This window comes from Rana temporaria, chromosome 1 (genome assembly GCF_905171775.1).
Source record: "Rana temporaria chromosome 1, aRanTem1.1, whole genome shotgun sequence".
NCBI lineage: Eukaryota > Metazoa > Chordata > Amphibia > Anura > Ranidae > Rana > Rana temporaria.
The window spans coordinates 191,124,395-191,139,622 of NC_053489.1; the positions used below are offsets into that span (position 1 = coordinate 191,124,395).

The 15,228-nt window shown below is 45.4% G+C and overlaps 1 protein-coding gene across 3 annotated transcripts in view; it reads left to right on the forward strand.

The window, feature by feature from the left end:
* The window catches only part of GLT1D1 (glycosyltransferase 1 domain containing 1), a 200,049-nt gene that overhangs the window by 15,369 nt on the left and 169,452 nt on the right, over positions 1–15,228 (forward strand). For all 3 annotated transcript variants that reach the window (XM_040347374.1, XM_040347369.1, XM_040347371.1), the window contains exons 2-3: positions 5,666–5,814; positions 11,596–11,701. In XM_040347374.1, the coding sequence (XP_040203308.1) occupies positions 5,666–5,814; positions 11,596–11,701 (255 nt within the window). The remainder of the gene's footprint in view (positions 1–5,665; positions 5,815–11,595; positions 11,702–15,228) is intronic.

The following is a 15,228-nucleotide window of genomic DNA, read 5'->3' on the forward strand; positions in this document are numbered from 1 at the left end:
CACCAATGCTGGGGCACTATTCCTCCCAGGAACACCAATACTGGGGCACTATTCCTTCCAGGAACACCAATGCTGGGGCACTATTCCTCCCAGGAACACCAATACTGGGGCACTATTCCTTCCAGGAACACCAATGCTGGGGCACTATTCCTCCCAGGAACACCAATACTGGGGCACTATTCCTTCCAGGAACACCAATGCTGGGGCACTATTCCTCCCAGGAACACCAATACTGGGGCACTATTCCTCCCAGGAACACCAATACTGGGGCACTATTCCTTCCAGGAACACCAATGCTGGGGCACTATTCCTCCCAGGAACACCAATACTGGGGCACTATTCCTTCCAGGAACACCAATACTGGGGCACTATTCCTCCCAGGAACACCAATGCTGGGGCACCATTCCTCCCAGGAACACCAATGCTGGGGCACTATTCCTCCCAGGAACACCAATGCTGGGGCACTATTCCTCCCAGGAACACCAATGATGGGGCACTATTCCTCCCAGGAACACCAATACTGTTTACACACACAGCTCCCGGTTCTCGCTCTGTAACGAGCAATCGCGGGTGCCCGGGGGGGATCGCGCCCGCCAGGCACATGCGTCGGGACCAGGGACGAGAGGAGGACAATAAGAGAAAATAGGATTTTTTGTACTCACCGTAATCACCGTAAAATTGCAGTACAATTTTTTTTTTAAAAACGTCAGCAGCTACTAACAGCTACTGTAGCTGCTGACTTTTATTAAAGACACTTACCTGTCCTAGGCGTCCGCGATGATGGGCCCCCGACGGCGATCGCTTGGTCCGGCGCCTCCATCCTGACTAAGGGAAACAGGCACAGGAAGTTAAGCGCTTTGTGAATGGGCGGCTGCCTCCTGGGATACACACAATTCCCAGAAGGCAGCGCGCCCCATTCACCAGAAGACACGCAACAGAGGACAAAGTAGAAGAGGAACGTGGTGGAGGAAGAGGCAGAATAACTACTTCCGCATAACAGCCCTTTCTGGTGAGTATAATTTTTTTTATTTTATTTTTTCAGATTTTAGGTAAAAAAAAAACAAAAAAAAAACAGGTGGAACTCCACTTTAAGGACCAAGCCTATTTCTGACACTTGTTGCTTACAAGTTAAAATCAGTATTTTTTTGCAAAACATTTACTTAGAACCCCCAAACATTATATATATATATATATATATATATATATATATATATATATATATATATATATATATATATATATATATATATATATATATTTAGCAAAGACTCTGGAAAATCAAGTGGCAGTTGTTGCAAAAATTTAAGTCGCTTGGTATTTGCGCAGCAGTTTTTTTAATGCAATTATTTGGGAAAAAAATGTACTTCACTAAAACGAAACAGTAAAGTTAGCCCAATTTTTTTAATTCATTGTGAAAGATGATGCTACACTGAGTAAATAGATCTAGATTCCCAGGGAATTGAATCAGTGTGACGTGTATCATAGGAACCAGTCTAAGAGGCGGGACTTTGTTACAGTGGCCGCCCGGCAAATTAAAATCCAAGCTCAATGACACGGCAGGAGGTCGCTGCTCTGTGTGATCCAGGCACTGGTAGGCTGCATTTGATGGGCACAGTGAGGCTGCATTTAATGGGCACAGTGAAGCTGCATTTGGTGGGGCACTGATAGGGTTGCATTTGATGGGCGCAGTGAGGCTGCATTTGATGGGCGCAGTGAGGCTGCATTTGATGGGCACAGTGAGGCTGCATTTGATGGGCACAGTGAGGCTGCATTTAATGGGCACAGCGAGGCTGCATTTGATGGGCACAGTGAGGCTACATTTAATGGGCACAGCAAGGCTGCATCTGATGGGGACAGTAAAGGCTGCATTTGAAGGGCACAGTGAGGCTGCATTTGATGGCCATGGGTGAGGTTTTGGTGGCCCACTTTTGGTGGGCACTTCTAAGGCTGCATTTGATGGGCACAGTGAGGTTGCAGTGACTGGTAGCAAGCAGTAACTACCACTGTATATGGTTTAATGTTGTTTTTGAAGTTTGCATGCAGCCCCAATGGGATATAAAAACTTGTCCAGTGGCCCTCAAGTAATTTGAGTTTGAGACCCTTGCTGTAGGATAATATAGAGAATTTGTATCTTATATTTATTGTTGAACAAGGCTGAACGTGTTTTTTAACCACTTAATGAGCGCCTAACGCCAATATACGTCGGCAGAATGGCACGGCTGGGCACAGGCACGTCGTCTTTAAGAGCCCAGCCGTGGGTCGCGCGCGCACGCCGCCGGTGTGCGCACGTAACCTGGTCCGAAGCTCCGTGACAGTGCCCCGCGGGACCCACGGACCCGATCGCCGCCGGTGTCCTGCGAACGGTCACAGGAGCTGAAGAACGGGGAGAGGTGTCTGTAAACTCACCTTCCCCGTTCTTCACTGTGGCAATGTCAGTGATAATCTGTTCCATGATATAGGGAATGACGATCACTGACGTCACATGTCCAGCCCCGCCCCCCTACAGTTAGAAACACACATGAGGTCACACTTAACCCCTTCAGTGTCCCCTAGTGGTTAACTCCTAAACTTCAATTGTCATTTTCACAGTAATCCGTGCATTTTTATAGCACTTTTCGCTGTGAAAATGACAATGGTCCCAAAAATGTGTCAAAATTGTCCGATGTGCCCGACATAATGTCGCAGTCACGAAAAAAATCGCTGATCGCCGCCATTAGTAGTAAAAGAAAAAATTATTAATAAAAATGCCATAAAACTATCCCCTATTTTGTAAACACTATACATTTTGCGCAAACCAATCGATAAACGCTTATTGCTATTTTTTTTTTACCAAAAATAGGTAGAAGAATATGTATCGGCCTAAACTGAGAAAAAATAATGTTTTTTTATATCTTTTTTTGGGGATATTTCATATAGCAAAAACTAAAAATTATTGAAATTTTTTGAGATGATCAAATACCACCAAAAGAAAGCTGTATTTGTGGAAAAAAAGGACGCCAATTTTGTTTGGGAGCCACGTCGCATGACCGCGCAATTGTCAGTTAAAGCGACGCAGTGCCGAATCGCAAAAACTGGCCAGGTCCTTTACCTGCATAATGGCTTGGGTGGTTAATGCAACATTTTAAAAATAAATCTTCCGAAAAAAAGTGGGCTCACAGTAATCTGTCAAAGGTTGGCTTTTGTGTTGTAAACTGTGGTGGAAAGTGACCTTAGGAACAGATTGTTTTCATGAAAGAGCGGGTCTAAACGAAAAAAAATGGCAACAATATTTTCAAGCAATTAAAATGGCAGACGGCCTCCTGGAAAATACATTCTTGTGTACGTCCAATCACGGTCTTATCAGTATTCATTTTAGACTAATACAAGACTCCTATTTTTTCAGTTCTTCCTGCGGGAGTTGAAGCGGAAAATGAAGTCTTTGTCCTCTTGCTGCAATCCCCGTAGTTTAAAACAAAGGAAGAGTACAAGATAAAAGGAGGAGAACTTGCTCATTGTTTGTTACAATAAGAAAATCAAGGTGGTGATATCCTGCCACCATATAACGTGCCAGTGCGTGAGTCAAATCTCTGCTCAAAGCGTGAATATCAGTCTTGTGTGGACTAACCCGATTAAAAGCCAACATTATTCGGTGTTATAAGATGGTCTGGTGGCAGGTTTTCTTGAATCTGAGAAGGCTTTAGGGCTCATTTACATTGGTCTATCTATGAAAAGCAGTTTATGGTGGATTGCTATTCGGAGAATGGTTAAAGGGGTTGTAAAGGAATTTTTTTTTTTCATAATAAGCATTCTTTACCTGCAGACATTCCTCTTTTCACTTCCTCATTGTTCGTTTTTGCTCAGAAGTTGCTCTATTTCTTCTCTGTTCTGTTCACTTCCTGCTTGTCTGATTGTTACTCACCACCATGAAGGGAGGCTTTACTGCGGTGGTCAGTAACGTGCGCACCCCCTCCTGGGAACTACATCTGTGTGGCAGGACGCTCTCTACGTGTTAGAGACTTCAAGGAGGTGTGAATTACTGGGCGTGCCGCAATTCATAATGGGAAATGTACTGCTTACATGAACAAGCGATGCAAACCAGGAAGTGAATGAGAGAACAGAAACTAGAATGCCGGAGGTGATATAGATGAAGGAATTTAATAGGTATTTACTAGTTTTATAACAGAATCATTACACTATTCTGTCTGTCTACCTTGCAGACATTAATTTTAGGCAAAAAAAAAATATTTCCCTTTAGTGACCCTTTAAGCAGCGGCTGGCAAGCATTTATAAGGTGATACGTCCTGCTCCTGAATGTCTATTTTTTTTTTTTTTTTTTGCCAAACTGAGATTTTGAATGGGAATATGGCACGGACTTATTCACTTGAATGGTGACAGTATCGCCATGCCAAAAGCATTACAGGATATAATTTTTACGACACTGACCATAGTAAAGGGTGTTAACATGGCCAGTAGCCATTTAACTTGCAGCTGGACTGTAAAAACGGCCTAGTAAAAGCATGTTTATGCCTATTTTCACTGCCTGTGTAAACTTTGCCTAAGGCCCCTTTAACACTGGGGTGGGAGGTGTGGTGGCGGTAAAGCGCCGCTATTTTTATCAGCGCTTTACTATTAATTTTGTGGCGCAGTTCGGCCGCTAGCTGGGCGGATTTACCCCCCGCTAGCGGGCGCATTGCCAGCGGTATAGCCGCGCTGTTCCATTAATTTCAATGGGCGAGAGCGGTGAAGGAGCGGTATACACACCGCCCCTTCACCGCTCCAAAGATGCGGCTAGCAGGACTTTTTTTCCCGTCCTGCCAGCGCACCGCTCCAGTGTGAAAGCCCTCAGGCTTTCACACTGGGGAGACAGCAGCAGCTGTTTAAGGTCGGTTTGCAGACGCTATTTTTAGCACAATAGCGCCTGCAAACCGCTCCAGTGTGAAAGGGGTCTTAGGATAGGTTCACACTGCTGTGATCCAATTTTGATCCACCTTTCAATGCGATTGTGTAGTGCAACTTGGATCCTGCTTTAAAGCGGTGGTCCACCTAAAAAAAATATATTAAAAGACAGCAGCTACAAATACAGCAGCTGCTGACTTTTAATAAATGGACACTTACCTGTCCAGGGTGCCTGCGACGTCGGCATCTGAAACCGAGCAATCTATCGGCTGTCCCCGCCATCATCTTCGGTGAGGGAATCAGGAAATAAAGCATTGTGGCTTCACTTCCTGGTTCTCTACTGCGCATGCACGAATTGTGCTGCGCATCTTCTGGGACCAGTGTGTTTCCCAGAAGACAGCGGGGGGGGCGTGACTATGCTCAGAAGTGGGTGCAAATACCTATATTGTACAGGTATCTGCACCCCCTCCCCCTGAAAGGTGCCCAATGTGTCACTGGAGGGGGGAGGGTTCCGTAAAGCGGAGGTTCACTTTTTGTGTGGACCTCCACTGTAAAGTGGTTTGCATATTCTTTGGGGCCAAAATTATTATGGATTGGCACCAAAGTGGGAAAGAAGCCTTTTTCCAAAATCGCACCATGCTGACTTGCATGGACACCATTGAAAACCATGTGATTTTTTTTATTGTCATGGGATTCTGTGGGACTCAAGTCGCATCTGAAATGGCACTAGTGTGAACAGAGCCCTATATCTGTCTAAGTTGTAATATTATCTGTTTTCTTTGCCATTCAGGAGTCACCTTGAAGCTGCAGGACATGAGTGTGATCTCCGAGACGCCTCTACTTTGGAGAGCCCATTAGAAGTGGCAAGACTTATTTCCCAGAAGAAGTTTGATGCCGGGCTGGTCATCCATTTGTACAAAGCTGGAAAATTATTGCTGGGTAACATATTAAAGTTTTTTTTTTACTTTCTAGAAGTAGAGATGGGCTGAACACCCCCCTGTTGGCTTGGCACCAGAATTCCCGAACAGAGAAAAAGTTTTGACCTGAATGGCGAATCCCATTGAAGTCTATGGGAGCCGAACTTGAAAATTAAAGTCTCCATTTTAAAGGCTTATACTGTATGCAAGTACAGTGCCTTGAAAAAGTATTCATACCCCTTGACATTTTTCACATTTTGTCATGTTACAACCAAAAACTTAAATGGATTTTATGCGATAAACCAACACACCCACTTACTGCCATCAAAGACCTGAAAAAAAAAAAAAAAAAAACACTGCTGTGTCAACTAAGGCAATCTGTTGAATGCCAGACTTGCTGTTTGACAGTTCTTAAATAGGTAAGGGCAGGGCCACCTGGCGGCATCACCTGGTGACCTCACCAACCCAGCATGCACCGGTCCGTGACGTCACAAGGGGGCGGTGCCACCAGGTGACGTCGCCAGGTGGCTCTACCCCCTATATATATATATATATATATATATATATGAACCGTCAAACAGCAAGCTAGGCATTCAGGGATTTGCCTTAGTTGACAGCAGAGCAATTTTTTGTTTCTTTTTCGGGTCCGGTGGCGTTAACGTCATGATTGGCGATGGATCTACATCAGGGGACACTGTTTTTTTTATTACTTTTTGACACTTTTTTTGGGTGAATGGGTAGGGGTACTATGTGCCCTATACTCATTCACATGGGGGTTTGGGGGCTACTTTGTTTAAAGGGGGTTCCAGATTTTGATAAACTCCCTGGCCCTTTCTGCACTGATCATCACTGCACCCATGCATTTCTGTGTGTACAGGGCATAAAACAGCAGGACCTAACAGAACTCTATGGGAAAGTGCAGATAATTCTGCCTTTTGAGGGATCAGAAAGGATTTTTTTTTCCTGCTGGAGCAAATTGAATCTTGCTTTTTTTTTTTTTTTTCGCCTTCTTCTGGGTCAGCTGTGGGTATAGGATTGTGTATATGGAGGTTTGTGTGTGTGTGTGTTTTTTTTTTTGTTCTCCATGGGTTGAACTGTCTGTCTTTTATTAAGAGGAAAAAGAGGGTAGGTCCTCTGCTCACTAAATAACAAACTACTGGGCAGGCTGAATGAACCTTTCACAGTGTCCCATAATTTACGGACTCACCTCGAGGGTGCGGTCTCCATGGGCCTATAACGAATGCAAAAAACAGCCCCCCGGGGAGAACAAAAAGAAAAGCCCCCCCCCCCCCAGGATAAAGAAGACACGGGCGGACCACGCCGTATATAGAAAATGGAATTATTGGTAAAAAATTACAAAAACATATTCATAGCAATGGCACTCAAAAACCCTACAGCACCACCATAACAATAAAATGAATACGATAACGTTGTGTCTTTTCTTAACTATGTAATTCGCACCAAACCCATGGGTACACTGCACTACTCCTGTGGTACCAACACATCAGTCTGAAGGCACTGTAATGGCACAATTCTCCACCGTATTGGTGCGCTACAAAATGTAAAATGTGTTAGAGCCATCTCTGTTAAAAAAAAAAAAACTGTGTTAGAGCTCTTTCACACGGGCGGTCCACCCAACGGACTCTGCTTTGCTCAGTGGGGGATCGATCCACTGATCCCCGATTAACAGGCAAATGACAGGTCCATCTCTGCTCACCCAGCAGAGACGGACCTGTCAGAGTCCAGCTCTCCTCTATGGGAAGATCGGATGAAAACGGACCACCTGTCTGTTTTCATCTGATCCGATCTTCCAGACAGATGGAAAATAGGGTCACCATCAGTCTGGATTTCATGGACAGGATTGGATCAAATATCGGTGGATGTCAGCGGACATGCCACCGCTGACATCCACTGCTCCATAGAGGTGAATGGAGCGTCCGATCAGGTCCACCTAAAAAACTGACAAGCCTGTGTGAAAGGGCCCTTATGCCCCATACACACGATCGGCCTTTTGCCTGGCCAAACTTACATCTGAATTCTGACGGAATAAAAGAGAACATGTTCTTTTTTTAAACTCCGATGGAATTCCTCTGATTATCCGATGGAAAAACTCCGATGGGGCATACACACGGTCGGAATTTCCGATGGAAAAAGTCCGTCTGACTTTTTCCATTGGAAATTCTGATCATATGTACGGGGCTTTATACATTTTTTTCACAGACTACATTGGCCCGGATTCACAGACAGCGGCGCACATTTATGCCGCCGTAGCGTATCTCCTGTACGCTACGCCGACGCAGCGCAGAGAGGCAAGCACTGAATTCACAAAGCCAGTGCTCCCAAAACTGCGCTGGCTTTCCTAGGCGTAAGCCGGCGTAGGTGGAAGTGGGCGTGAGCCATGCAAATGAGGCGTGACCCCATGCAAATGATGGGCCGAGCGCCAGACAGATACGTATAATGAACGGCGCATGTGCCGTCCCGTGGATGCATCCCAGTGCGCATGCTCAGAATACCGTCGGATCACTGCCTACGGCGTGAACGTAACCTACGTGCAGCCATATTCACGTCCAACGTAAACTACGTAAAATACGCCGGCTTGTGTTCCCTGGTGCAGCCCTTTGCATGGATGCTGCTGAGTTACACCTCCTTTATGGGGCATAACTTTACGACGTACGTATAACTTACGCGCACTTGCGTCGGGCGCACGTACGTTCGTGAATCGCCGTATCTCCCTCATTTGCATATTTGAATGGAAAATCAATGGGAGCGCCAAATGCGTCCAGCGTAAATATGCGCCCACTCTACGCCGGCGTAGGCAAGTTACGTCGGTGGGATGAAGCCTGTTTTTAGGCGTATCTTAGTTTGTGGGCCCGGCGCATAGATACGACGGCGCATATTTGCACTTAAGCGGCGTGTCTGGAGATACGTCGGCACAAGTGTTTTGTGAATCTGGGCCATTGTATTTAATATTTGTAACACTAGAAGTTTTTTTTAAGAATATAGAAATACTTTTGCTGGCAGTCTTATAAAGAACTGTGATGCTAAGCTGCAGTTTACAAATGAACTTAAATAAGCAAGGACACAAAAAATGTAATAAATATAATGAACACGAAGGCCTGAATTCGATTTATTCAGATTTCTGTTTGCTTAAAAAAGCCTGCACCATTATAATTATATTAAATATGCATAGGATAAATGCTTTGATGTACAAAGTGGTAAGGGCACACACAGCTAACCAACACAAGAATGTATTAATGACATTACTGCTCTCTTAATTGTGATTTACAACCTGTTCTCATGTCTATGATCTTGTTTTGTCTCTATATTTCCTAAAAACTCTCCCATTAATGTACTTGATGGTGCTAATAACTTTTAACATTTATTTTCTGCATGAGTATTTAAATCCACTCTTTCGTTTGCCAACGCTTAGAATCTGCTGCCAAATATAAAACAATCCACTCATAAATAAATCACCCATGCAAAAAAGTGAAAAAACCTTGTTCAGCCTCATACGCTCAACGGCGGTTCTTTTGAATGGCCGTCTGTATGCACAGCTTTGCAAGAAAAGCTTGCCAGGAATCCCGTCAGGAAAACCAACGTTTTTTTCCTGACGGGATTCCCAGCCGTGTGTACAGGGCCTTCTTGTCTGTCCCCTAAGACCCAGCTATTCCTCTTGGTGCGCCATCTTGCTCTTACATAGCATAGGAAAGGTAAAATCGGTAGTAGCTTTGCCAGTCCAAACTTGCTTCTCTCTCTTTAGCTCCAGCTCCCATCAGGTGCATCCGCACACAGCTGTGCCACTTGTCTACATGCCTCTATGATCAAGCCCTTAAGGGTCCTTTCACACGGGCGGACAAACGGACCGTTTTTTACAAGTCCGTATACGGACTTGTAATGCATCGCTATGGGATTGTGGACGTTAGCGGATGATGCATCCGCTAACGTCCGCAAACATCCGCATCCGCAAAGATCCACTTTTTCAGACGGAAGAAAACCGTATTTTTCTTCCGTCTGGCGGAACGGATTGGATGTATTCATCCGATTCCCCATAGGGGAGAGTGGAGGAAAGACATGGCGGTCTCTGCACAGTGTGCGGGGACCGCCCTGTCCGCCGACAGCTTAGCGGGGATTTACGGATGATCCCTGCTGAGCCGACGGACACACACGGGGCGGATCAATACGGATCCGCTCCGTGTGAAAGAGCCCTAATGGGGCGAGACACATAGTAGGAAGTGGACAGACAAGACTATATGTTGTGAATCCTCTAGTTCAGGGATCCTCAAACTATGGCCCTCCAGCTGTTGCGAAACTACACATCCCATGAGGCATTGTAAAACTCTGACATTCACAGACATGACTAGGCATGATGGGAATTGTAGTTCCTGAACAACTGGAGGGCCGTAGTTTGAAGACCCATGCTCTAGTTATTATATTTATGCTGGTTTTACATCAGTGTGTGGCCCACGTATTGCACAAAGAAATCGTTCGGTTTGTTCGAATCCCATTCCCGCCGGGAGAACACAGTGATTATTGCTAGTGGCTATTATAGATGCTAGCAATAGTCTCATGCAGCATTCGTCAGGTTGGTTGCACCCAAGTTGATCAATTGATCAACTTGGGTGCATTCAGTCTGCCCCTACATGGTTCGAATCTTTGCCAGTTCCTGCTGAACCGTCTATGGCTGGCTTAATTGAACAAGCTGTAGTTAGAAGCTGATTGGCTATCATGCAGAGCTGCACCAGATTTTGTATTCTCCAGTTTTAGTAATTCAAACCCCACTCTACGTACAAGGTTGGACAAATCTCCAGCATTAAAAAAAGTAAATACTGTCTTTCATTAAAAAAATGAACAGGCACCAACCTGGACTCAGACGGATCATTTTACTGGGCGGATTGGTGTGGACATAGTATTAAAGTGGCATTAAAGCTTTGTTGTTTATTTTTTATATTTTTTAAGAACAAACATGTTATACTTACCTGCTCTGTGCAATGGTTTTGCACAGAGCAGCTCTGATCCTCTTCTTTTCATGTCCCTTGTCAGTGCTCCTGGTCTCCTCCCCCTAGAACAGTGCCCCCAGAGAAAGCCGCTTGCCCAGGGCACCGCTGTGTGCTCGCTCCCAACCAGCTGCTCTATGCATCCATCAATCACATAGAGCTGTGGCTCAGCCCCACCCCACACTTTCTCCTCATTGGCTGTGATTTTCAGCAGTGGGAGCCGATGGGCTGTCAAAGCCAGTGAGGAGGAAGAGTCTTTAGACAGCTGCACACAGAAGGTTTTTTACCTCCATGCATAGAATACATGAAGGTGAAAAACCTTCAGCCTTTAGAAGCACTTTAAACAGACCTCTTGCCATGTGTTTTTTTCTCCCTTTTGCGTGCCCTTCTGGTTCCACGCTCCCCACTATGTACCCTAGAAGTGCTGTGGATCACAGCAGTAGTAGTTGCTTCAGCGCTGAGTTGTGAAGCCAACTGCATTCAGGGTGCCCAAGCTAACATAGACTCCCATTGTTTCTTCTCATCACCCCCCTGTGACATGCATGAGTGCTAATAGCAGATCTCATTATTGAAGAAGCCATTATACCTGCTAGATAACATGGTGGTGACGATGGTGGTAGCACTCTGTCACTATTGGGTGACGTGCGGATGCCGCTTTAATACTCCTACTGACCAACAGGACTAGGAAGAAGATGGAGTTCTCCAGGTCATACGGAAACTATCTTAAAATGTCAATTTTGTAGGTACTTGGAGACAATCTGGAAGATGTTGCATGTGTTAAAATAAAATGTTTTATTGTTGTGTTAAAGGAAATGGAATTCCTTTCGGGGCGGTATTTGGTGGGACAGACATCAATGAAGATGTGAAAAATGAAGAGAAATACAGGGTTATGGGAGCTGTCCTTGAAGATGCCAGGTAATTGGAGTGTTTTGTATTGGTAACTCAGCCCAATGGCTATGCTTCATGTTCAGGTAGGATATGCCATGCAGACTTTCCTTATGTCAGGAATAAGCTAGGACAGATTCATTTCCCATTCTATGTGAAATGTCACGTTCACTGCTGGTGGCGACATTGTTCACCTAGTCACTTGCGTGCGTCCCCATCCTGTTTTTTCAGTGCATTGATTTTATTTTTATTTTTATTTATTTTTATTTATTTTTATTAAAACTTAAATCTGCACTCTAGACAAATGACTAAATACACAATTTAGGGTCTATAGCCTCGTACACACGCTCGGTTTTCTCGGCAAGAACCCGCACGTGTGTAAGAGGCTTTCAGGTTTTTCGTCAAGAAAACTGCCCAGAATCTAGACGAGAAAAATAGAAAACCTGCTCTCTATTTTCTCGTCGTGATTCTCGGCAGTGTTTTCCTGACCGAGAAACCCGAGCGTGTGTATACTTACCTGTCGCAGTGGAAACCCGCGCATGCTCGAAATGACTTTGACGCATGCGCAGTAGCTTCCAAGGCATAGGTAGGGTGTAGCAAGATGGCGGCGACGGCATCGAATGTGACGAGCGCATGCTCGTCGTAGTCAAAGATCTCACCGCGTTCGTGCCATTCAAAAGAACGGCGGTTCTTTTGATTGGAGTGTCTGTACACTTGGCCGGCAAGAGAATCTTGCCAAGAATCTCGTCAGGAAAAATGGCAGTTTTTTCCTAACGAGATTCTGGGCCATGTGCACGAGGCTACACAGTATGTGGGAATTGTATTACCTACTAAAGGATTTGTATTTCTGTCAATTCAAACCCTAGATTTACAGCACAGCACAGCCAGTCTGGACACTTGACTATTTTCTGCTGCAGTTAAAGTGATTGTAAACCTCAGACATGAAATAAGAACAAAGCATATCCCTCTATAGTGCGTACTTGTCTCAATCCAGAGCACTTAGTGTAATTTCTGTCTGCTGCTTCCTTCCTCGGCTATCAGCAGGAATCACTTCTGACAAGTTTTCCTGACACCAAAAGAAAAATGGTGACAGGGAAGGGATCTCCAGCTGATTGACAGCCTCAGCTCTGTTCCTGTTTGGAGGGGTGTGTCTCTTCCCTCCAATCAGCTCTCAGACCTCTCCTCACTGAGCCCTAAAGTGTGTAATTGCATCTCCTCCTCCCCCATATTTCTAACTCTCAGACAAGTTTTAAAGTTCAGCACTTTGAATGGATGTAGAACATAGAAGACTGCAGATAGACAGATACAACTTATGTAGGTGGATTTGTTTCATCTCTGTATCCACAGACCAGTTACTTCACTGGGTATATTGAAGGGTTTACAACCACTTTAAGCTACACAGCTAAGTAACCTCCCCACCCCTACCTTGTGAATAGACAGTACTGGAGCAGCAAAAGACTGATAAGGTCTTCTCTCTGCTCTCCCCTTCGGTCATCATCGTTTTTTCTCAGGACATGTGAATGCAGAACAGCTTACTGGACCCAAGCCTGGATTTTTCTTTCCTAGGGCTGACTGGTTGGTGAGTTGAGCTGGGAATTCTCTCTGGCTTTGTCTTGCATGCATTGCCCTTCCATGTGCTCCTTTCTCTGAAGGCCAGTTCTAGATAGGGGCAGTGGCCATTTGTTTGTTACTAATGTATGATTGGTGAGAGAACACACTGGACACCTTTGCTGCCTATGTGCTGGGTGTCTAGTGTCCCCCTGTGACTTTAAGGAGGGGTGGGCTACCTCCAGGCCCACCTGCCCTCTATCTATCCATTAGAATGCATGTGCTCCCACTGTGGAGGCTCTCATAAATGTACAAGCGTTAGGACTGCAGGTAATACTGGGGTGCCGTGAAGTGGCCTTGCAGCTTACAGTTGTGTTTGCAAATGTGTGCTAACTAAACCCCTGTTTTTAATGCAAACTGTTAATTTGGTTGGTAAGCAGACTGGTTGGTGAGTTGAGAATAGCATCTTCTCTGGTTTTGTCTTGCATGCGTTGCCTTACCCAAAATTAACATGGCCGCGGGAAAACGTAAAACCTTGGCAAAAAACATGCTGCGATTTTGCCGCAGCCGGCGGTCAAAGCGCTCCTATCTTGAACGCTATTCTCCTGCATTCAGGAGAGTGAGCTTAAACTTCAACTAACTGCAGCAGCTCCTAAACTCTGGTAACAACCCATGTATACGCTATACAAGTTACTCACTCACTCATTCACTATACATGGACACAGACTTTTATAGAGTTTTTGTAAAAAAAAAAAAAAAAATGCCAAAAGCTCCAGTTTAGCAGCTGCTAGTGTACACGAAGCCTTGGATGTATTAGTTTTCTTTTTTTAGGCCTTATTTTCTTTATTTTTACCCGGTGATCCTGCCAATAATTCAGTTTTTTTCAGCAGAACAAGCTCTCCTCCAGATGTGTCAGTTCAGTGTGTTGAGAAAAAACAGTTAGCACTGACAGGGGTGCTTATAATGATCAGTAAAACCTTTATCTCAAAAGGAAAAAAAACTGTCGCTGTGACAGCTTGTATAACTGCAGTGAGCTGGCGTTTGGCTTCAATTTGTTAGTGTATCTAAGGCCTCTTTCACACGGAGCGGACCGTTTTTGTGTCCGCTCCGTGTGTGTCCGTCGGCTCAGCGGGGATCATCCGTAATCCCCGCTGAGCTGTCGGCGGGCAGGGCGGTCCCCGCACACTGTGCAGAGACCGCCCTGTCTTTCCTCCGCTCTCCCCTATGGGGAATCGGATGAAGACGGACCGTCTGTCCGTCTTCATCCGTTCCGTTCCGCCGGACGGAAGAAAAATAGGGTTTTCTTCTGTCCGAAAAACCGGATCCTGACGGACGCGGATGGTTGCGGACATTAGCGGATGCTCCATCCGCTAACGGACGCGATCCCATAGGGATGCATTACAAGTCCGTAAACGGACGTGTAATAAACGGACGAACGGTCCGCTAATGTGAAAGGGGCCTAAATCTGCTAGTACACGTAACACTCCCCTCCCCCCACACTGACAATGCTGCTGTACTCTTAAGCCTAGAAAAGAAAACAAATGCAACCACCACATCTAGGATTTGGTAGGTTGCAATATAATGCATTTTTGTTTTTGGATTTAATACCATTTTAAGTCAAATGCTGGTCTTTACAGGGAGTATTTGCATTTAAAAATACATTGAATTATTTTGATAAATAACCGCGTTCAATTGTGTTTTTTAAATATCTAACTGGAGTTCAGCTTTAACCACTTGAGATCCGCGCTATAGACAAAAGACGTCCACAGCGCGGCTCTCAAGTGCCGAGTGGACGTCTTTAGACGTCCTTTTATGTGCATTACCCACGCGCGCCACTGAGGGGCGCGCAGCGGGTAACCACTGTCCCGGCGCATCGCCGAAGAGCCGATGCGTGTACCTGGCGGCCGCGATGTCCGCCGGGTTCACGCGATCGTCGGTAACACAGCAGGGACGTGGAGCTCTGTGTGTAAACACAGAGCTCCACGTGCTGTCAGAGGAGAGGAGACCGA